This window comes from Suncus etruscus, chromosome 16, assembly GCF_024139225.1.
Source record: "Suncus etruscus isolate mSunEtr1 chromosome 16, mSunEtr1.pri.cur, whole genome shotgun sequence".
Taxonomy (NCBI): domain Eukaryota; kingdom Metazoa; phylum Chordata; class Mammalia; order Eulipotyphla; family Soricidae; genus Suncus; species Suncus etruscus.
The window spans coordinates 83,958,179-83,982,455 of NC_064863.1; the positions used below are offsets into that span (position 1 = coordinate 83,958,179).

General features: G+C 37.6%; 1 protein-coding gene across 1 annotated transcript in view; it reads right to left on the reverse strand.

Annotated features, from left to right (window-relative positions):
• UNC5C (unc-5 netrin receptor C) overlaps positions 1 to 24,277 on the reverse strand; it is a 196,488-nt gene that overhangs the window by 49,035 nt on the left and 123,176 nt on the right. The window contains exons 8-10 of the mRNA XM_049789892.1: positions 13,541 to 13,732; positions 12,192 to 12,536; positions 5,452 to 5,539 (exon numbers count right to left, since the gene is read on the reverse strand). Of these exons, the coding sequence (XP_049645849.1) occupies positions 5,452 to 5,539; positions 12,192 to 12,536; positions 13,541 to 13,732 (625 nt within the window). The remainder of the gene's footprint in view (positions 1 to 5,451; positions 5,540 to 12,191; positions 12,537 to 13,540; positions 13,733 to 24,277) is intronic.

Sequence of the window (24,277 nt, forward strand, 5' to 3'; positions counted from 1 at the left end):
TACTGAAAGACTCTATCCTAGGCTTTGTCCTAGTATCTGAACAAAAACCAAGACCACTAATTACAGAAGACTGATTACAACAACAGTGATGGAACAGACATAAAGAATAGAACCATAAAGATAATCTCTCTCCTAGCCTTTGTCCTATGACCTATGCAGATAACAATATCTCTAGCTACAGAGGTGTGATGTTACATACACAACTGAGCAGAAAGTTTCCTGGAACCATAAAAAGACCTTGGGGTATGAAAATGAGCGTGTATGGAGGCTGTAGTTGTTCCCATGGCAGTGTGCATCAAGGACGAAGAAACCTTGTATCTCTTACGTCAAGGAAATTCCCATTCTAATTTCCCAAATATTTACTGTGCCTTTGCAAAAAATGAAGAAGAAGAAGAAGAAGAGGAGGAGGAGGAGGAGGACAGGAGGAGAAGAAGAAGAAGAAGAGGAGGAGGAGGAGGAAGAGGAGGAGGAGGAGGAAGAGATAAAGAGGAGTAAAAGAAGAAGGAAGAAGGAAGAAGAAGAAGAAGAAGAAGAAGAAGAAGAAGAAGAAGAAGAAGAAGAAGAAGAAGAAGAAGAAGAAGAAGAAGAAGAAGAAGAAGAAGAAGAAGAAGAAACAATCCTTTTTAACTACTTGCTGGTTTGATTCTTTTTGACTTTTTGTTTTGTATTTTGTTTTTGTTTGTTTGTATGTTTTGTTTGTTTCTTCGTAGTTGATGGTTTTGGTTTTTGGTTTGTTCTTTTTTTTTGTTCTTTTTGTACTTTTGTTGTTACTGCTTTATTGTTTTTTTGTTTGTTTTGTTTTGTTGCCTTTTTTCTTCTTTTTTTTCTCTTCTTCTAAATGGATATTTATAACACCTAGATGGACTCCTCCTAATTTTGTTTTGTTTTTTCTTTTTTTGTTTTGTTTTGTTTTTCTTTTTTTCTCCCTTATCTTTTCTTATATCTCCAACAGAACCACATTACTGGAATCATCTTGCTCAGCCTCAAAATTTGATGGAGAAAAATGGATGGTACCAAGACCAGACTGTTGTATGAACATTTAGTGGAAATAAAAAATGATCAGACTTGAACACCAAACCCAAAGTTAATGACAACAGAATCGATACCCAATCTAAAACAAGCTGTACAAGTGGAGAACAGTTCCATTAGCATTATGGGGGATAAAGGAGGGAGATATGAGATGCATGCTAAGAACAGGGGTGGAGGAAGGACAACACTGGTTGTGGGAATGCCCCTCATTCATTGTCACTATGTGCCTCAAATATTACTGTGAAAGATTTGTAATTCACTTTGACCACAATAAAAATTAAAAACAAAAAAAAGTAAACCATGTGAAAGAATGGCCCCAGAGGGAAGTTTCTGAGAATGGATGGATCCAGTATATGCAACCAGGATATACAGAATAAAATCTTCAAACATACTGCTTCCCCACTGCCCTTTAGCATTTCCATCTAACAAGTCTTAAGTCCAATACAAAATGTTCACTATTCCTTAGTAATGAAAATATAATAGAGGTTTTTCCATGTTTCCAGGGCATTCTACTTAAGGAGACCACCATTCTCCTCGTTCCCTTACTTTTCCTTCCATTTCTCCGATTGTCTACTAAAATCTCGTCTTTGATCCTTGCACTCAATCTTAACTGCTGAAGACAAGAATCTGAGCACATAAAACAAATACCAAGTTAAAATGAATTAAAAATTGCTCATAATAGTTACCAACATAAATAATTTGCCTTCTATACTAGCATATTGCTTTAAAATTTACTACCAGTAAATATAAATAATCATTTTAATTTCTCACACTAACACACCTTAAATCCTTTTTCCTGGGATGTCATTCTTTTTTAAAAATAAGCAATCACTGGGCCCGGAGAAATAGCACAGTGGAGTTTGCCTTGCAAGCAGCCGATCCAGGACCAAAGGTGGTTGGTTCGAATCCTGGTGTCCCATATGGTCCCCTGTGCCTGCCAGGAGCTATTTCTGAGCAGACAGCCAGGAGTAACCCCTGAGCAACGCTGGGTGTGGCCCAAAAACCAAAAAAAAAAAAAGCAATCACTATCTTGGGGTTCTCTTTCTTTAACATTCAGGGTTTCTGTTTTGTTTTGGCCACAACCAAAAGTAAACAGGATTTATTCCTGTCTGCACTAGGAATCACTCCTGATTGTGCTTGGAGGACCACATCAGATGCAGGGGACTGAACCTGCATAAGTCATACAAGTTAAGCACCCTCCTACAGAGTACTAGAGAATACGGTTTCACTAGCCCCTATTTCAGTTTTAATAATAACTCTGTTAGCCATTTTCTCCATCTTGAAACTCTGTATCTTTGATGTTTTCATATTATACTTAAAATCATGTAATCTTAGAACTGTCATTTGTGGGTGAAATTAATATGGTGTCATGATGTACACTTAAAACTAAACAGTACCCCAATCGATATATGTAAATATAAAATTTATCATGACCTTCCCAATGCTAAGTACCATGTTATATAAAAATGTTCTTTTCAGTATCAATTGTAAGACTCCAGTCTTAAATAAGAATGTTTCCCAATGCCCTTTTCCAGGAAAGTCCTCTCACTGGGATACCATAGATGCATGTGGAGCACAAACCCAACCTGTCAGCCACTATTAAAACCAGCACCCAATGAACCCCATCTCCTCACCTTCATATGCAGCATGCATCTATTCAAATTAGAGTGAAGACTGTGCTGCCATCTTACCTTCATTGCTCTCATAATTGTCATAGTGGCTGAGGCTTGCTTTCTAAGTATATTCTTTGTGGGTTCTAGCCCGTTGTGAAATACTTTTTCTCTTAAATTGTCTATCAATTTTCATTTCACTCACAATCAGCTTTGGGGAAGATTTTCTGATTACTATATACTAACTCACCCAACAAGCTAATGCCAGATCCACCTTTGTAAAGCACGGTTATTTCTGTACCACTTGACTTTCTGGAACTTTCCATGGCCCCTTAGAACATACTAAAATAATTCCTGTGTTTTTATATTTGAGATGTTCACTCTCATTTATTTCTTTATATATATACTATATAAATATATATAACATATATAAATAAGAAAGAAAAAGAAGAAAAAACTTCCATAGCTTTTCAAATATTTTTTGGAAAGAATTGACAAAAGACAAAATTTCCATCTGTGTCTGCCTTATGTGTTAAAATTGGTACACGAAGGCAGACCAAAGGACCCAATTAGCATTAACAACTTTGTAAGTTAGATTCATAGTGAAAGACAGGCCTAGTGGCCACTACAGAGCTACATCAGGCAGAATGGAACATAGCAGCAGGTGTGTTAGCGCATACTAACTCCAGAGTTATCACAAGGAATGAGGGAGAGCATTTTCTGCTGCATAAATAAGAACTATGCTTTGTATTCTTATATTGTAAATCATATCCTTGTTATTGTATATTTTTCAACGAGGATGCATTTTTACATAATTCCCTTGTAATTAGAAAATTGGTTGAAAGGGGTACATAAAATATTTCAGCTTCCTGGGTTTGCTTCTTGTTTCAAGCCTTCTGTGCATTTTCCTTTGGAGATCTTGACATTTCCCTAGGTTTGTTTTGATGCATCTAAAATTCAATAGAGCATTTCTACCTGCTCCTACCTTCAAGTATTAGTAATAGAAATAAGGGATTTATAGTTCTTTCTCTCTCTCTTTTTTGTTAGGTTCAAAGGCAGAGTAAGTTAAAGGCAGAAAATATCTATCTTTATCAATTTTCTGTTTTCTTTTTTCCCCCATCTAAAATGTAGAGCTATGCTGCTTAAAGTGTCCATTGAACTCTGGCAAAGAAAGTCAATGGTACAAGTTGTATGTACATGGCCTTGCTTCCACATCAATAGAAGCTGAAAATAATGCTGTTGAAATGGAGAAGAGAAGACCAGGAACACCTTGTATGAAGCATAAGCTCAAGTGTTCCTGATGGAACAAAACATCAGAGTTGGTAAATGTCTTGAATGAGGAAGGTAATGATGTTGAAATGGAGAAGAAAAGGCCAGGAATATCTTGTATGAAGCACAAGCTCACCGTGTTCTTGATAGAACAAAACATCAGAGTTGGTAAATGTCTTGAGCGAGGGAGGCATTAGCACTAATCTTGACTTTGAACAAGAGAATGAGGACAAAAATGTAAAGAGATCTTGGAATTTGTTTATCTTATTTTTATTGGCTCCAAAAGGAGGGATGCTGGGTGGGCCTAAGAAACTTACTTTGTATTGAGAATAAAAAAATGAATAGTTAATATGCGTAAATAAAAATGTAGTGATTTTCTTTTTGTTGTTGCTCAAGTCTGAGGTATAAATAATGCCCTGAAATTTGTATTATTTTCTTAAACAAGCTAGTGTTTATGTAGGTGAAATGATACCACTAGAGTCTACCCATTCTAAATACCAATCTCTCCCCCCTGAGAGCAGAACAAAAGAAGAACAAGACTAAAAATGATTATTTTTTCAGAAGATGAAAGGAGACTAGATGTGGTATCATGCATTATAATGATAACCTCATTGTACATTTGTCATTCTGGCACTGTTGGCAGAGCTCAGTGCTGATGAGTCTATTGGGGAAAACAAAGATAATTACATGTGAACAGCTTTATTTCAGCAACATCTTTCAGTTTATGATCTGAGTACTTCAGAAGCATTTAGCAGGATGGTCTTTGAAGCTCCAATGAACACCCACACACATTCACCAGAAATAATGAAGAAAAGCCATATGACTTGTAGGACACACAGAAAAATAAAGTTAGGGTACCTACATTCCTCTTGATCTTACAAAAACTTATAAAAACTTGAGCTTTTCAATTCTGACATATTCAAAACAGTGTCCTTTAATTAATTTTGGGCTTAAGCAGTGAGAATAGTCCAACTGTGACCTAAAATAGCTAAATATGAAAAGAAGGTAGGTAATGGGCTAAAATAAGTCCCAATAAAAGCAGTAAGGGAGAATAAAGTAGTAGGCAGAAGAGGGGTTGACAAGTAAGGGTTAAGAGGTCATTGTTATTGTTTTAACTCTATAATGACAACAGGTAGAAATTCATAATTTTTTTCAGTTTCTTCACCATGTATTTATATACCATTTATGGTAATATTTATATATATATATATTTATATATAAATGGTATATATATTTATATATAAATGGTATTTATATACCATTTATGGTAATATTTTTTTCTCTCCCAGATATGATTGCCACATATCCGGTTGGGAAAAACAATCTAGCCTTCTGTTCATACTCAGGATCTATACAAGAGCCTGGAGTTTTCATGATAGAGAAATCAGTGTTGACCTTTTATATAGTTGTAGGGGAGAAAGGCTTTCCTGGAAGTAGAGCATTCAAGACAAAATAGGTCATGTTTATTCTTTATATAGTAAGGAAAGAATACTCTAAGTCAGATATTGATAAAGTCAAGTGCACCAGAAAGAAGCATATTTACCTCATATTTTCTTTCCTGTGTACAGTCACATACATTTCGTAGACTCTTCCTTGGGGAATAGCCCCAGCTGGAATCAGCAAGCTTACTCCTGAAGAGCAAAAAAGAAAAGCAATGTCACAAGAACTTTAAGTCAAAGAAAACTATTAAATGCCTTTGACCCCAGAGAAAGGGAAGGCAACTTGGTGACCATGTAGTTAGAGGTCTACTTACTTTTTTTTTTGTCCCCACTCAGAAAAATATTTCCAGTTGCCATACTTGGCTTTGTTATTGACTTTTTCCTTACCCTTTTCCTTATCCTCTGTAATGTTAGGAAGGTACTTAAAGGAACAATATCATTTTTTTTAATAGTCTTGTTTTCTTAAAAATGTTGGCAGATGGTTTCAATGTTTTCCTTGTAAAATAAGGAAAAGCCAGCAATTGCTCTTAACATTTCAAAAAGCTGTAGTAATGCATAATTTATAATTAAAAAATCCTTCATGGGGACCAGAGTGGCACAAGGGGTAAGGCATCTGCCAAGCACGTGCTAGCTAGGGACTGACTGCAGTTCCATCCCCCCAAGCCAGGAGCTATTTCTGATCTCATAGCCAGGAGTAACCACTGAGCTTCACCGGTTGTGGCCCAAAAACAAACAAACAAACAAAATCCTTCAGAGTTTAAAAGTCAGGGTGCTAACCTCAACAATATCCAAATCAATATCCAAGAAATCTAGATATTCTAAAATATCTGGTTAGCATTAGTGTTTTCTATAACAAAATGGTAATTGGTGAGAAACTTTTCTCAACATAACTCTAGAAAAAGACAAAGCAAGTACCAGTTTTTCTCAATGAAATTTGAACAGTCTTTTCATTCAATTGCAGATTGATTCATTTGCTTAATAATGGATTGCACTGCCCAAGGCCAAAACAGAGATTTGAACTTTAGTTTGCATCAGAATCTTCACATGCACTCAGTAAAACACTGGTCTCAAAATCAGAAGACTTGTCATCCTTTGATCTGTGCAAAAGCCAAAATCACTATCTATGGATGACTGACTGTGACAACCATGACTGGGCAGAATATATCCTGGGACCAATAAAAAAGCTACAGTCTAGGTTTTGGCCTACGATCTGTACAACAAGCAAGATATCTAATTCCAGAGGTCTGACTGAGACAATGGCAAGTGAACTGTTCTTCTGGAAACATAGCAAAAGACTCTATCCCAGGCTCCATCCTAGGATCAGCGCAATTACCAAGACCACCGACTACAGAAGACTGATTAAAACGACAGTGAAGGAACAGAACTTCTAGAAGCGCAAAGAAAGACTTTATCATAAGCCCCATTCCTTGACCTGTGCAGATACCAAGATCTCTAGGTCTGATTTTATAACCCATGACGGAGCAGAAGTCTTCCACACACCACAAAAGGACCTAAGGGAGAGGAAATGAACACGCAAGGAGTCAGTAGTTATTCCCATGACAGTATACTTCAAGGGTGGAGAAACCCTGTATCTCTTAAGCCAAGGGAATTTCCTTTCTAATGTCCCCAATATTTACTGTGCCTATGCAGGAAAAAAAAAGACAAAATAATCTTTCTTACTTATTTATCTATTTATTTTTTTCTTCTTTTTATACCATTATGTTTTTATTTTCAGGACTGTGGTTATTATGTGGTGCCTGTCTTTATTGCTGTAGTGCTCACTGGATTTTTTTGTTTGATATTTCCTTTTGTATTATTGTAGTGTTTCGCTTCCTTTTTCCCTTTTCTTCTCCCAAACTTAGGTTGAAAGCCTCTCTAGAAGGACTCCACCCATTTTCGGCTTATTTGATTTTTACCCCACTTCTTTGCTTTTCTTTTTATCAAACAGAACCACATAACTTGAACTATCTAGTTCCACCTCTCAAATTGAGCGGGAAATAATAGAGGGTACCAAGACCAAACAGTTGTATGATCACTAAGTCATAAGTTAGACACAGAGGGGATCACTTATACTAGCAGTCTAGGGGGCAAGTGTGGAGGATATGGGATGCAAGCTGGGAACAGGGTGGAGAGAGGACAACTTTGGTGATGGGAATTCCTCTGATTCAATGTTAATATGTACCTAAAATAATACTGTGAAAGATATGTAACCCACTTTGATCAAAACAAAAATTATTATAAAAAACATAAACAAAAGAAAACACTGGTCTCTGGGTAAACCCTTAGAGATAATGCTTCAGGAGCCTGGGGAATTTGGAGTTTAAATAAGTTGCTTGATTATGCAAATGATGGTGGTCTAGTGTGCTTCTAAGAACTACCTGCCTTCAAGTAAAGCACATACAAAGACAAAACTGCAGATAGACTATGTAGGTACTTGGCTGCAGGTAGTAGATCCTAATAAAAGCTGTTTAAATCATACCAATAAAATTGTATGGATCGTCAGTATATAAGTGCAGCATGGGTCCCTGTTGTGATGGCTAAGAGGTAAAAGCTAGTTTTCTTGTCTTTGAATAGCAAGAAAATGGAATATGTCAACTGAGCATAGGAAATATGTCATAACCATGTTGGAAAGCCTCAAGAATAAAGAATAGAGTTAAGAGGATAAGTTATTCAGAGGCCCTTGTGTTAAGTTGAAGACTTCTTGAGAAGAAGCTTGGTGTTAAAAAGTTCATTACCAGGGCGGAGTGACAGCACAAGACGTAAGGGTGTTTGCCTTGCATGGGGCCAAAACAGGACGGACCCCATTTCTATTTCCGGAATCCAATATGATTTCTGAGCACAGAGCCAGGAGTAATGTAATTTAACATTTAAGACTCTTATGGAGCTTAGTATCTAACAGTATCTAACCAAATAATATTATAAAAGAACAAAGGATTCTACAAAGATATATCACTAGATAGATATATTATTACCTTATATCTGGTAAAACCTTGTGATTGAAGACCATAATAATTATGTGAGTTAAGAGAACTAAATTATTCCTGGCACAGGGGACCATATGGGATGCTGCAGATCCAACCTGCATCTGTCCTGGGTCAGCTGCATCCAAGGCAAACGCCCTACCACTGTGCTACCACTCTGGCTCCTAAAAATGAATATTCTGTGATACTGTTTTCTGTAATAAATTGGTACAGAACCAATGAATATTGTTGAGACCTGAATTCTTTAAAAGGAGGGATGCCATTTTGTAAAAGCCACATGGCAGGCTTCTGAGCAGGGAGAAACACCATTTTGTAAGGACCACATGGTGAAAGCCTATTTCCATAGACCTCGCCCCAAGCTACCTGGCTATTCCAGGTAGCCTATCAGGAAAGGACAAGGGAGCAGTAGGAAGATACCCCTAGACAAGAGCCAATCATTTTAAGGATCATCAGAAAGCTGGAACCTCCTTACATCCCTCCCTTATATAATCTTCCTCATGACCTTGGACAGGGCTTATATCCTTTGGGGGATGGCCCTGGCTGGCCAGGCTGGAGGGTCTTGTTGGCAGACGGATTAAAGTATTAAACTTTATTCCAGTTGTATGGTCTCATCCTTCTACTCTGGAACACTACAATATGTTTTCTAATTAATTTGTCCTTTAACAATATGATAACAATAGTGAGGGCTGTTGGCTTGATCCTGCCTTCCAAAGCTCTATTAAAAAGGTCAATGTGCCTTCCGGCCTTCTAGCTCTGGAAGGATCTCCTTCCTTCCTGGGAGCTGGGAGGTTCTGCCAGCATGGCGTTTGGCAGCCCTCCGCCATGCCAAAGGCCTCTTTAACAAGGGCTAAGAAGGGGTGCGGGACATGGGTCACCCCAGGACCCCTCTACCTCCTTCCTCCAGAATCCAGGGCTTTTCCTGGCCACATGACTGAGCAAGCCAGCAAGGTGGGTCCTTTGGAGGAGCTTGTTGGTTTCCCTAGGCTTTCCCCATTTCCCTCCCAGCACCAAAGGGAAGGGCTGGGGTGGGGGCTCTGACCTTCCGGCCTTCTATCTCAAAAAGGATCTCCTTCCTTCCTGGGAGTCGGAGGGTCTCCAGCATGGTGTTTGGCAGCCTTCCGCCATGCCAAAGGCCTCTTTAACCAGGCCTAGGAAGGGGTATGGGACATGGGTCACCGCAGCACCCCTCTACCTCCTTCCTCTGGAACTCCAGGGCTTTTCCTGGCCACATGGCTGGGCAAGCCAGTGAGGTGGGAATAGCAGCACAATAGGTTCTGGCTTTAGGACTTACCAGGGAAGTTTCCTTATTAAACCTGTCCATTGTAAAACCACGCGTGGAACACGTGGATATCATTGTGTTTCATCTGCTTTTCATAATCTGAAAGCCATCCAGGAGCTCATTTTATTCCTTTACTCTCTCACTCCCATCTCTTGTTACCCCACATTTAACCATTTTTCTGTACTAAAGATTTTTGTTTTGGCCAAGGTGGATTACATATCTTTCACAGTTATTTTTTGGGGGGAGTCTGAAGCATCAGCAGGCAACACGTCACAACAAGGTTCCATGCTGTAGGCTTTTTGGCCAAGATAAGGTGAAAATGCAGCCTTGGTTGCTCCCCACAGCCTTCTCTCTCCTTCCTCCCCATCCCCAGGGTTATTCCAGGACACCTGCTCAGGGTCCCAGCAAGTGGGTTCTGGCAAGGTGCAATTTAAAAGAGACCCCAGGCTTTCTTGTTCCTGCAATGGGCTGGGAGGGTACTGGTGAACTTTCAACTTCCAGCAATTAGGAAGCAAATGCCTCTCGGGGAGTCAGAAGCTTCAGCAGGCAACAAGGGAAGGACATGGCTCTATGTGCTCTTCACTTGTCCAAATCACAGGCCAAAGTGGTGTCTTAGAAACACCCCCCTCCCTCTTGACTATTTCTAAAACATAAAAGGGACACGTGTGTCTCCTTTGTATATCTCAGATGTAATCCCTTAACATCTATAACTCTTTTCGAACATCCTCATATAGTGACAATTTTGCCCACTGAATTTGTTATTTGATTGTTTAATTTCCCCCTTTGAGATCTGTTTTATAAGCAGTACTGGTAGAAGAGCATCTCTGTATAGATTTCATGTTTGAACCAAGTTATGGGGAATGTTGGACTTTATTTGTCGGCCCCCAGATGCACCAACAATATCTGTGGCATCGCTTCTCTTTTGCATAGGCACATTAAAATGGGAAAATAATACATATGCAAACAAGTTCTTTTCTAATAGAGATGGGCACACAAATTTGGTAATGCAATTAGACCTTTTACCCTGAACATTGGTAAAATGATACAGCTTAGGCCTCAGAAGAATGGGCATCACCCACACACACCTGAACAATGGATACCATCTATGGAAACAATCACAATTGTCTATAACATTACCAGGATCCAAGCCTCTACCAGGGAAGACCTACCACTGCTTTGGCATTGACTTACTTCAAAGAGTAATCCCAACACCCAGACGACTCAGCAACAATCTGCATGCAGGGCAGATCGCTCCGCATTTAATGGTATGCTGAAATTAGAGTATGCTCCACATCAGCCTGACATTGATAAAAGAAATGCACAGAATCCAGAGTCTTTAAATATAAGAATCTGATACCAACAATAGCTAAAGTGTGAAAAAGTTTCACCGGGACCATGAAGAATGACTCGGGTTGGACAGACTGGTATGCCTGGAACCCAGAGTCTCTCTTATGCCAATAAACTTCTGGGGTGAGGCCTTTTTGTAATCAGGTCAAGAATTTTTTTCCATTTTCCCCATTTTTCTAGACCTATACAAACAACGGCGATTCCCACTATCACACCTTTACCATATTTTTTTACTCTTATCCTTTAAGGAAAAAACAACAACTTACTGAACTTGAAAACAAATAACTGTAGTAGAATGCCTATCTCGAATACAGGCAGGGGATGGGAAGGGGGGAGGGGGTAATGTTACACTGGTGAAGGGGGGTGTTCTTGTTATGACTGTAACCCAACTATGATCATGTTACTTAAATAAAAAATATATTTCAAAAAAAAAGTCAATGTATGGGGCCGGCAAGGCGGCGCTAGAGGTAAGGTGTCTGCCTTGCAAGAGATAGCCAAGGAAGGATCCCCCCCGTGTCCCATATGGTCCCTCCAAGCCAGGGGCAATTTCTGAGCACTTAGCCAGGAGTAACCCCTGAGCATCAAACGGGTGTGGCCTGAAAAACTACACATACAAAAAATACATTCCCTTAAAAGGTCAATGTGAGTTCCAAATAGCAGTTTTGTAAGAAAGTGAGGAATGCTTCTAAAGAAAGTATTTATCTAGTGCACAAGTCTCAAACTCATGGCCTGTGGGGCTGTTTGCGGCCCTCTGTACAACATTTTGTGGCCCGCAGCTGGCCTTCATATATCACAGTATTCGCGATTATTCGCTTACCGAATAATCGCAATAAAAATCGCATTAGTAAGAAAAAATCGCATTAAACATTCACATACCCCGAGCAGTTCCATTCAGGGTATGCAAATGTTTAATGCGAGTTTTTGCAATTGTTTTTTCTTACTAATGCGGTTTTTTATTGCGAATATTCAGTTAGCGAAATCCCTTATGTGGCCCTGCTTCAGCCTGACTTTGCCTTCTGCGGCCCCCAGGTAAATTTAGTTTGAGACCCCTGATCTAGTGTTTAAAAGAAAAAAAAATGGTTTCATTGATTTCGTGGAGGTAATGTTTGGTTTAGTCTGAAAACTGTTTTGGGTTAGATAGGCTATGGTGAAATTTTCAGGACTAATGAAGAATAGATTTTGGTACAAATTTACCTTTTCAAACTGTATTTTTGCCACTTTCACCTTTAGGAATTACCTGAGTTGGGAATGATAAGGTGGCCCCCGAGGGCATTAAAGGTGCCAAATGCAGTACAGGATGGATCAGTCTGTTTTGCTAGACTGTGGTTCTTCAGATTTGGGGTCTCATTTTCCAACAAGGACTGTGTCATCTGAGGGGACAGTTTGGATGCAAACTCGGAGAGGTTATCTTGAGGGGTGACAGCGCCTGAAGTATTATAGACTTTTATTTTCAGGCTAGGCAGTGGATCCAGAATCGGAGAGTTGGTCATGGGGATTTTGTCGGAGACATCATGCAAAGCATAAACAGGTCCTCTGTACATGGCTGCAGCAGAGGTGAGGTCTGGGGGGACTGCCAGGAGATCTAAGTTGGAAAGAAAAAGAAAATTCCATTACATCCTTTATTCAAGTATTTCTTTCAATGTGACTTCCCCCTGATCATTTCTAGGCAATGTCAAAGCAACTTAGCAGATATTAAAGATGTGTAGATCCCAAGATCTGATGAAAATCAGGTAACTAGATAAATGAAGGTACATTTTATGATTTGTTATAAAACACAAACATGTTCATTCTTATTTTGCCTTAAGATATAGTTATTATTCATAGGTATTCATAAAGGATTTTGCTGTCTCAAGTGATTGAATTCTTAAACAATGATCCTCACTAGAAGTAATATTTATTATATTAGATAATATTTCCCATATACATGCATTTAGTTTCATCTGCAGAATACTATATTTATAGCAATAGAAATATCTGATCCAAAAGAAGATACAGACTCAATCAATCAGCCCATTAATGTGGTATGTGTGTTTCTGTATGTGCAAGCATACTTGTGGCTCTGTGTGTGGGCAGTGGGATAGGTACCCTCACACAAGTGCTCAAGAACATGGAGTCCACTTCTATGGATATGGAGCTATGAGAAATAAGGTTACCAAGAATATTGTTACTTGTAGGTTAGGTGATTAGAGCTGCTTAGGCTCAGGGACCATAATTGTTATACTTGGTTCTTGGAGGGGAAGACACAGCACTGAAATTCAAAATTAGGTTCTTAGGCAAATAAGACATGTGCCCTAACTCCCAAGATATTTTCCTGACCCAATCTGTGTGCCTTTTGTCAAAAGAAAATTATGAAATATAACAGAGATTGCTGGTACAGAAAGAAACCACACGATCTATCTTTTAAACTCTACTTCGTTCCATGAGTGAAGTCAATTAGAAACTAGCAAAATGAAACACAATTTTTACTCTTTATGGTCCTTCCATTCCAATCAATCAGATGAAGTGACTTTCACACATCCCAAAGCTAGGAGAGAGATTGTGGACTTGCACATGTATGTCACAGGGTGGGATGCAATGGTAGTTGACCTTGTCTTGCAGCTTTGATGTTTATGGGCTGAAAGCCTCCGTTGAGTGCTGAAGAGTCAATAATCTCAGACTCAAAGTCTCGGTGCTTCTTCCGATACACAAATAGGGCTACCGCAAGAGAAATGGCCAGGCAAACTATCACAGCAATCACAACGCCCACATACACAGCTATTTCATCCGAATTTGGAGCAGCTAGAGGGGGAAAGGAAACATTAGTTACGTAAGAAAAAATCCCTCCATAGAAACATATTTTATGTGATTTTTCCAAATACCTCTTGCTTGCTTAATTTCAAATATACTTTTAAAAACTCATATAAGGCTACTGTTACCTTTTGGTAAAAATTTTTCTCTGATTTTCTTGCTCTTCGTGCATCCATCTTCTAATCCATCTTAAATTGGGGCAACATAACAGTTCATTTATAAAGGGGCATCCAAAGAATTGGAGCTAAAATCAACCCCAGACCATAGAGGAAAAGCAAACACCACACATTTTGGGTGAAGAATAGTTTTGAAGTTACTGATTTAAAAAAATAAACATAAAACACTCCATCAGACATATCTGGCATGTTCTGACTTCGAATATTTATTGAAGCAAAATATTTCCTAATTATCATTGAAACTCATAAATTCACTTTCCACAGCATTTCTCTTACCTTCTTTTAAATCATGAAAGAGTGGGTGAGAATGGTATAAGTAAGCGCATTATGTTTTAGGAACAAGGTGTGAAGGGTGTGTGTTCTTTCAGAAGTAGAATTTTAACACAAATTCATTCAGGTCTACCTCTGAGAACACTGAGCTCTTTATATTGTTTTTTATTGAGAGAATTACATGTAAACTACTCATTACTGGAAAACGGCACTTCTGTCTGATCCTGTCCCCATAAGATGCAGTCTTGGTTCAATGATCCGAAAGGCCACACTGCCCCAAAAAGCAATTCAACCTTTGACCAATACAGTGGTCAAATTACGGTCTGTTTCTAGGAAGAACAGGAAGAAGATTCTTATAAATTGTTATATGTTGTTGTGGCGAAACTTTCATCAGATGCCAAAGGTAACAGATGCTGACAATTAAAATCAAACAAAGAAAATGAAACCTGTCCTCATCTCCACTGACAAGTTTAAGTCTCTGTTTTAAGTTCATGATTCATCAACATTTTCCGGCAAAGTTAAGGAAGCTGCTGTGCTCCCTTTGAAAGGTGTTGGAACTTGGATGTCAAGAAATCAAGAACCATCTTTTTAGGCTCAATTTTATTTGAGACGAATACATTGTGTTTGTGTTTGCATGTGTATGTCTGTAGCTCCTGAAAACCTGATGGGGTCTCCAGATCTCCTAAAAGTTGAACTTCCTTTCTCTTGTGACTCTTAGCTTGTTATATCTATGGTGGTTCCTGGTCATCTAGGTTGATGACAACAGCTCCTCTGCTCAGCCACACTCCCATTTCTTGATGACTCTTGATACATTGACAATATGAAATAGTTCTCTATCGAAAATAACTTTTACTTATCCCTTTTAATGCTTTGAGTTTAAATTTACAGTCTGTGAATTGACTTTTTTTTTTCTTTCTGTTTAAGCTCTTCCAGAGTACAGTTTCAAGAATATCCACTTTCCGGCCAATTAACTCACTATTGCTAGGTATTCCCAGAACTCCAGGGCATCCTATCACTTCTAGTTCTGAGTGCCTGCTTGCAAGGCACTGGGTATTACCTGAGTTTCTCTGGCAGCAGTCTGAACCCTGGTCAAAATATTGGATTTAAATCGAGCGGTGGCGCTACTTGCAAGTGCTAGCCTAGGACGGACTTTGGTTCCATCCCTGGCATCCCGTATGGTCCCCCCAAGCCAGGAACGATTTCTGAGTGCCTAGCCAGGAGTAAACCCTGAGTGTCAATGGGTGTGGCCCCCAAACAAACAAAAACAAAACAAAACAAAAACCAAAAACTAAAACAAAAACCAAAAAACCCCAAATCTTTCATGCTTTACTACACAATGTAATTATTTATTCGACATTCATGAGTCCTAATGCAATAGATCTGTCTTTTCTATTCCTTTTTACTTTTAGCATTTGAACCCTATTATTTATAGAAGAATATTTCATAATATGTTTGTCAGCTACTGGTATTCATGTTTTGGATGAGAGACTGAGAGATTTTAAAGCTGGCAGAGACTTTAAATGACCTTTTCTTCTCTTTAGCAGTGAAAATCTAATTTTTTTAATGTCAGAATATATTAGGTATCTCATTCCATTATGTACATCTGTAATCCAAATAAAGGTAAACTTGAACGGAGGACATAACATTAAGTAAGTATTCAGCAACATAAAAACCAAACATCAAACTTACAAGAAAATCCATATTCATTCTGGGGTCTCTCTTCAGTTGAAATAGGATAAATGAAACCTTGAAAAGAAACAATAAAGAAAACAAAAAATGGAAACAAATTAAATGAATGACGGAAACAAAAGAAGCGATGTGAAAAATGTCTAAATGAAAAGAAAATAGAAAGAAACCCATGGTCTTTCTGACTTCGGGTCCAGCCCAGAATTTTGATGCTGTATATCCAGTCTGCTCAGGAGACTCATGGAGAATTAATAAGTAAGCAGATTGAATTTCAGGGCAAAAACTGGTCTCGAGTCACTAACTTTGGAGTGCTTAAAGTCTTTCTTTTATTGAGCATAAATTCTAATGGTTCTAATTTATTTCAGACATCAAGGGTCATTAGCATAAGGAAAATCTTTTTCCTTATCCCTGCCATATGCTTTAATTCCCAGGGCATACTCAGCAAAGCTTTAAACGGTTTCTTTATTCTTTTTTATTTAATCATAACAGCTTGCTCTGAGTGTAATAGGACTAAAGAAGACCCCTCACCATTGGTCAAAGGTTCACTGTCCATTTACTGTACTCATTTGAAATGACTACTTTTCCCTTTTCTTCTTAAGTGCACTTTTTGAATTTTCGATTGTTTCTGGCCCTTTCATTTAATAGAATACAAGAGTTTTCCCACTGGGGACAAAATAGTATATCTGAATGATTGAAACTGGAGAATTTTTATGTGAAACTATGACAAAAATCAATAAGGTTTAGATGTTACAAAGTTCTTTTGGGGAGAGTTTCATTGGACAAACATGGATATAAAACTAGCATTTTATTTTTTCTTCTTAGTGAATGATAAGTAGGAAACTGGCAATCTGCTTATGATGATGGTCGTAGTAGCAGGTGATAATAGAAGAAATAGAAGAATGAGAAATAATTTTGAAATGTAAGGCAAATAGATTGAAATGGACATATTTGCACATTTCAAAGTATAATTTGCAGTTGGCATAAATATTTAATATTTGACACCATATAACATCTGAACTCAGCAAATGAAAAAAAAAACCCCATTTGGATTAAGCCAAAGATGATACATGTAAATTAAACTTTTCTAATAATGCTCAAAGGCAAACATGGTGGAGAAAGTGCATAAATCACAATTAATTATTTGAAATGAAAGGCTTATAACGGCTTAATACTGAAGACAGTGCTAAATCTTATTCCAGATAAATCTTTTGTGGTTTACAGAAAGAACTCTCAGTTTTTGCAAACTATTTATCTATTTGTGAGACTAATTCTAGAAAAGTCTGTGGTGTTCTCTTAATGAAACAGAGGTATGCAGTGGCAAAGGAAGGTTTGTTTTGAATTAATTTTTAATGCTTTATTTTAGAGCAATGACTGCAACCTCCTATTGTTCTATGAATATTATATTCCTTATTCCAGTTGTCTTATTCTATGTATTAGGTTTGATTTCATCTCAAACACTTGTGTCTAGTAATAACCTTTTCTCATTTGTATTCTTTGAACTCAATAAAGCGACATCTGGGACATAGACCAGGAGATCAAAAGTTATTTCTTTTTGAAACCCAAAGACTCACAATAAAAGCAAGCTGACTGTTAGTAGAGAAGGCTGATTAGATGCTGGCCTTATTTGGTAAGGATAATGGTAAATGAATGAATGTCAAAGTGGTTTTATTTTAGTTTTTGCAGGTTAACTGCTCAGAATTATGTATAGCATGGACCATTTGAGAATGTTCTGATTTCCCCCTGATAACTATCCTGTTTAAGTAGAGGAAACCATTTCATACCTGAGGAGATTTTCTAGAAAGATTTAGTTTGGTCTTTAATTTCTCACTATGAAGAAACTCTGGGGTTTCCCAAGTTAAAACTCACTTCTCAACATCATTTCTGCTCTTAACATATACACCAAAGTGCAATAGAAAAATGAACATTAGGGCTAGAATGATAATAGAGTAGGTAAGGCCTTGCATGTGGCCAACCTGGTTTCAATACCTGGCATCCTATATGGTCCCCAGAGCACTGCCAGGAGTTATACCTGCATACAGACCAGGAGTAACTCCTGAGCACTGGCAGGTGTGATCCCAAAATAAAACACAAAGAACTTTATAGTTTTAATTTTAATCTCAAAGTTTCTCAAATTCATGTAGGTCTTCCTGGCTCAGTATATAGTTTTGTGCCTTATGGTAGAGATTTGAGGTTTTTGTTTCATTCCTGGAATCCACATTGGTCCATTCAATCAATCATTTGCCCTGAACCTTATTAGGTTCAATTTTAGGCCTAGTAGTTTATGCCCAATAAGATGGACAAAATTTTCCTTAAACTAAAAAAGTATATGTAAACTAAGTAATAAAGTGATTATTTATACTGCTAAAGTACCCTTTTAACAATGCGAGAACAAATTGATAGTACAGTGCACAAGGCACTTGCCTTGCACATGACCGACTTGGATTTAATCCACAGCCTTCATCCACCAAACCCATCAGAATTGATCCCTGATTGAAGAACCAGAAGCAGGAGTAAGCTTAGTGCTCCACCAGTGTGGCGCCCCCCCCCCCCCGGAAAAAAATCATACCAAAAAAAAAAAAAAAAACAATGAACAATTTAGGAAATCAGGAGTTTTCAGTTAAAGTAAATTAGAACCTGAAGGCAAAGAAGTAATCAGACTATCATTTGACTTCTCTATAGATGGAAACCAAAGAATAGACTTACAGAAATAGTTTTAATAAGTTGAAAAAAATCTATCAAACTATTTGGTGAACATTTTGCATCTGATCATGCTCTAAAATAAAATGAAATTCAAACCAACAATTATCACGTATTCTCCAGAGTCAATTAGGACTGATCCAGTCACATTTTTCACCCCGTAGATAATTTGGGCAAAATACTCTGAAGAATACAAATAAATGTACTGTATTTAGAAACTATTAATAGAAGTATTTAGAAAACACCTGTATTTATTTCAATTTTTTAGCTATACAACTAAACCATCTCTTAGGATCCTGGTATTCAGAAAAGATCTCAATGTTCTTTCCTCTAAACCAGGGGAATACAGAATCACTTTCTAGCATTTGTTTATCTACTGCTCCATCTGATCCTTCTTTCATGTAACACTGGGGGACATTTTCTTCAGCTAATGAGGTGAGCATGCTGAGATAGGCCTCACAGTAATGAGAAATCACATCTTTGGCAGAACACAGTGCAAAATAATTGCTTTCCATTGCACTATCAACAATCTGGTCCAGAAACTGAAGATTTCCATTCACTTTTCCTATTTGAAAGTAAGACTGACCGAAAAAAGAACAAGAAATATTTTTTTAAATAATCTTTATTTAAGCACCTTAATTACAAACATAATTGTAGTTAGGTTTCAGTCATAAAAGAACACCTCCCTTCACCAATGCAACATTCCCATTACCAATGTCCCCCATCTCCCTCCTCATCCACCCCTACCTGTATTTGAGACAGGCATTCTGTTTCTCTCACTCATTAACATTGTTATGATAGTTGTCAGTGTAGTTATTTCTCTCATTGCACTCATCACTCTTTGTGGAAAGCTTCATATTAAGAACCAGTTCTTCCAGCCCTCATATTTATTGTCTTCGGGTTTTATTATAATAATGTCTTCTATTTTCCTTAAAACCCATAGAGGAGTGAGACTATTCTGTCTATCTCTCACCCTCTGACTTATTTCACTCAGCAAAATAGTTTCCATGTGCATCCACGTATAGAAAAATTTTGTGACTTTATCTCTCCTGATGACTGCATAATATTCCATTGTGTATATATACTACAGTTTTTTTTTAGCTATTCATCTTTTGAAGGGCATCTTGGTTTTTTTGAGAGTATGGCTATTGTAAATAGTGCTACAATGAATATAGGTGTGAGGAAGAAATTTTTGTATTGTATTTTTGTGTTCCTAGAGTAAATCCCTAGGAGTGGTATAGTTGGATTATATGAGAGCTCAATTTCCAGTTTTTTGAGGAATCTCCATATTGTTTTACATGAAGGCTGGACTAAATGGCATTTCCACCAGAAGTGAATAAGGGTTTCTTTCTCTCCACATCCCCACCAGCACTGATTGTTCTTGTTCTTCATTATGTGTGCCAGTCTCTGTGGTGTAAATGGTACCTCACTGTTGTTTTGATTTGCATCTCCCTGATGACTAGTGAAGTGGAGCATTTTTTCATACTTTGGCCATTAGTTTTTTTTTTCTTTGAGGAAGTGTCTGTCATTTCTCCTCCCCACTTTTTGATAGGGTTATCTTTCTTTTTCTTGTTAAGTTCTGTTAAGTCCTTGTATATCTTAGATATTAGTCCCTTCTCTGATGGATATTGGGTGAATAATTTCTCCCATTTTGTGTGTGGCTTTTGTATTTTAGGTATTATTTTCCTTTAAGGTTTAGAAGCTTCTCAGTTTAATATAATCCCATCTTCACTTACACTTGTTTGGAGAATGCTGCGTCCTCCTTGAAGACGCCTTTGGCCTCAATGTCATAGAGTGTTTTACATACATGTTGTTCTATGTACTGTATGGTTTAGGTTCTACCAAGGTCTTTAATCCATTTGAATTTAACCTTTGTGCATGGTATTAGATGAAGGTCTAAGTTTGCTTTTTATCATGTGGCGGGCCAGTTCTCCAAACACCACTTGTTGAAGAGGCAAGAGCAAGAAATTGAGAAAAGAAGGTGAAATTGAGTTTTCATTCTCAGGGCCTATAACCAGAATACTAGCCCTCAGCAATGAGCTAGAAGCATTTTGTCAAGCCACTTCCTTCTCTTAGTATCCATGTTTTAAATTCTGTATGGGGACACTGCACTTCCACAGCTATGGAAAGGATAAAATGAGATGTATGTAGTGCTAGAATGTTACACAGTATCAATAAATGATGAATAGATTAGTATCAAGATGGTGCCCTTGGTAAGCACAATGACAATCTGGGTTATGGGATTTTATTTGCAAAGTTGATCTACACAGCTTATTTGTGTAATGAATGACCTTAAGAATGTGTTTGAATTTCTGATTTTGTTGTTACCTCAAAGACAAGGAATTCAGTTTTAATGAGAAACCACTCTTCAAATACTTTAGACTCTTTACCCTCTTCTTTTTAAAAAAAAATTATTTGTAGTTTCGTGGCTTTTGGCAATGATATAGAAGTGTATTTCTGAAGGAGACTCTGAGAGCCAGACAGCACCTTGATATAAAAACAGTTTCTCAACCAGAAGTGATGATGCCATTAGGAAGTGGAAAAAAAGAGTTGCTTTGTTTGCACAATAATTAGGGCATGCTTGTGACTTTTAGTGAGAGCCAGGCACACTGTGTGTCCTGCTTGAAAAGAACAACTTTTGCCTGGATGAACTGTTCATAAAAAAATACCACTTCATTGATAGCTCTTGAAATGTCTCTTGGACTGATAAAAGAAAGAGCTATGAAAATGTTCTTGCTTCATGATCTTAATTTCATTGTTGAATTGTGTGTGTGTGTGTGTGTGTGTGTGTGTGTGTGTGTGTGTGTTGCTTTTTAAGTCACTCCCTGTGATACTCAGGGGTTACTTCTGGCTATGAGCTCAGGAATTACTCCTGGCTGGGGGGCCATATGGGACGCCAGAATCGAACTGAGGTCCATCCTGGATAAGCCGCCATGTGCAAGGCAAACGCCCTACCACTGTGCTGTCACTCAGGCCTTGAGTGTTGTGTATGGCCGTTTCACCTCAGAACCATCGGCTAGACAGGGTGGCAGACGCGTGCTCCGAGCTGAAGGGGAAAGACCTCATCCTCCATCCCTCCATCAGTCAACCTCTTCAGGGGCTGACTTGCAACACTTGAGAACACCCATTTTTAAAGAAGAGATTCTACTGACTAAAAAAATAGGGACTTAAGGAATTGTGATTGTAGAAACTTCACATGGACACTTTGAAAGCAGCCTTAAGAAAACACTGTCTTAAATCGTTCTTGAAATTATTAGTGTGTTGAAAATAATTTCACAATTAATCAAAACACCATCTGAACACATTTTCTGACTTAAAATTTGTAAGAGGGTAGCTGAAGTTCAGTGGTTCCAAAGTACAATTTTCCCAAACTATAGAATAAATAAATGTAAAGTCAGATGATTATAGTAATACTGTATAGCATATTTGAAAGTTGAAAGAGTGTCGATCTCAATAGTTATTACCACTAAAAAACTGTATGACCATAAGCTTAATCAGGTTTGTGGATATCATTTTGCAATGTATTAAAATTAATGCATGTATATTATAATATATAGGACTCTTTACACCTGTAACAAATGTAAAATTTAATAACACATGCCAATAAAAATACTTTGTACTGATATTAAACTATGTGGAAAAATTGATTAAATTAAATCTGCATAGCAATTTACCCTCAATGTACAAAATTTATTGTGCTCTGATATCTGACTTCCCTTAACACTGAAAAGACTTAACAACAACGACCTGCTTACTGGACAGGGCTTTCTGCATTGCCCTTTAATTGTGAGGTGAAACTAGAGGATGCTCCACACCAGCCTGATTTTAATGTAGGATAGGCAGATTCCAGGATCATTAATACAGAAACCTCATGCCAACTATAGAGACTTTGTGAAAAATAAAACTGTATTGACACTACAGACAAGGACTTGGATTGAACAACTAGCTTGCCTGGAACCTAGAGTTGGTCTTATGCCAGGAAAGTTCAGGGGTAAGATCTCCTTGTATTTAGGCCAAGGGTTTTCCTTTCCATGTCCCCCATATTTTGGTGGGCCTATGTAAACAATATTTGCCACTCTAAACACCATTTTTACTGTGCTCCTTTGACTCTAAACCTTAAAAAAAAAAACCACTTAAACTTTTGATGTTAACTCAAACTAATATGCATGTGCATGAAAATGTAAAAAAAAATCGTTTGCCTTCAATGTTTAAGGAGTCACATAAATTTCATGGCTTTAGATTGCTTTGTGTACTGTTAAGAAATGTCATAATGTACTACAATCTGGGGACTTGTGGACAAAGTAATTGTACATGGGTTCTGTTTTATTTTTCTTAATGTTCTTTGACTGTAAGTTCAAAATTTAGGCGTCAGCAAGGGGATTTTTTCTGAGAATTCTGTATATGGGTGATTGTCCTTTCCCCGTAACTTTACCTTATCCTCTTTCTTTGCATCATTGTTCTCATAATTAAAAATTAAAAAACAAAGAAATACATTCACAATAAATTTATTTTCAATTGTAATAGGATCCATAGCGGTGGCGCAAGTGGTAAGGCATCCGCCTTGCCTGCACTAGCCTAGGACAGACCACAATTTAATCCTCTGGTGTCCCATATGGTCCCCCAAGCCAGGAGCGATATCTGAGGGCATATCCAGGAGTAACCCCTGACATCACTGGGTGTGGCCAAAACCAAAAAAAAAAAAAAAAGGAATATAAACTTTTTGTGTTACATCTTTTTCTTTCCTTTTTTGGGAAGAGAGATTGGGGCCCCACCTTGCTGTGTTCAGGGCTTACTACGTGTCTGTGTTCAGCAGTCACTTCTGGAGATTCTCAGGGACCATATGTGGTGATGGGGACTGAAACAAGATTAGGGGCATGCAAAGCTAGAGCCTTACTGGCTTTGCTATCTCTATAGGCTAAGTGAACTTTTTTTTTTATAGAAAAAAAGTCACCAGCACATGTCCTAATGTAATAAATGTCAGAAGCCCTGTGCATTTAACTACGCAAATTTCTTAAGAACAGTTTATATCTAATCCTTGTAAACTACACTCAGAATTAGTTAAAAATAGATCATTGCTTCCCTGTATTAACCCCTAAAAATAGATCATTGCTTCCCTGTATTAACCCCTTTCTATCTACTGACTAATGACTATCTACTGACTAATGTGCATAAAGAAAAATGTTAAAGTCATACAAAAGAGGACTACAGACTCAACAGTTTCTCTAAGTATTGACAATAACGGATTTAACTGAAAAGACACAGGAGTGCAGGATGTATTATTTACAATTCAAAATATAGTCAAATAGTAATTTAACGGGATGAAATTATTCAAAGTAAAACATGTCTCCATTTGAAGCAATATTGCTGCTTTTAGTGAGAAAACTAAGAAACTTTCCCCCTAAGTGAAACAACTTCTTCAAATATTTTAGAAAAAATAATGTTTCCTTGAAGAACAATAAACCAGAAAACAAAAAGAAACATCAGTTATTAGAGGGATGATATGCATTGGAAAAGTGATAGTTAAGCATGGAAAGCAGACAACAATTTGTTTCATCTTTCCTAGAATCTACACAGAAAAAGACATGCTTATTACATGAGACATTGGGTTCCCATATTGGTTTGCACTAAATTGTTGTGGGCATTGGGTATGCTGCATCAATTCCATGTCTTAATTTTTCATTGGCCAAAAAGAGCTATTCATAGGGTT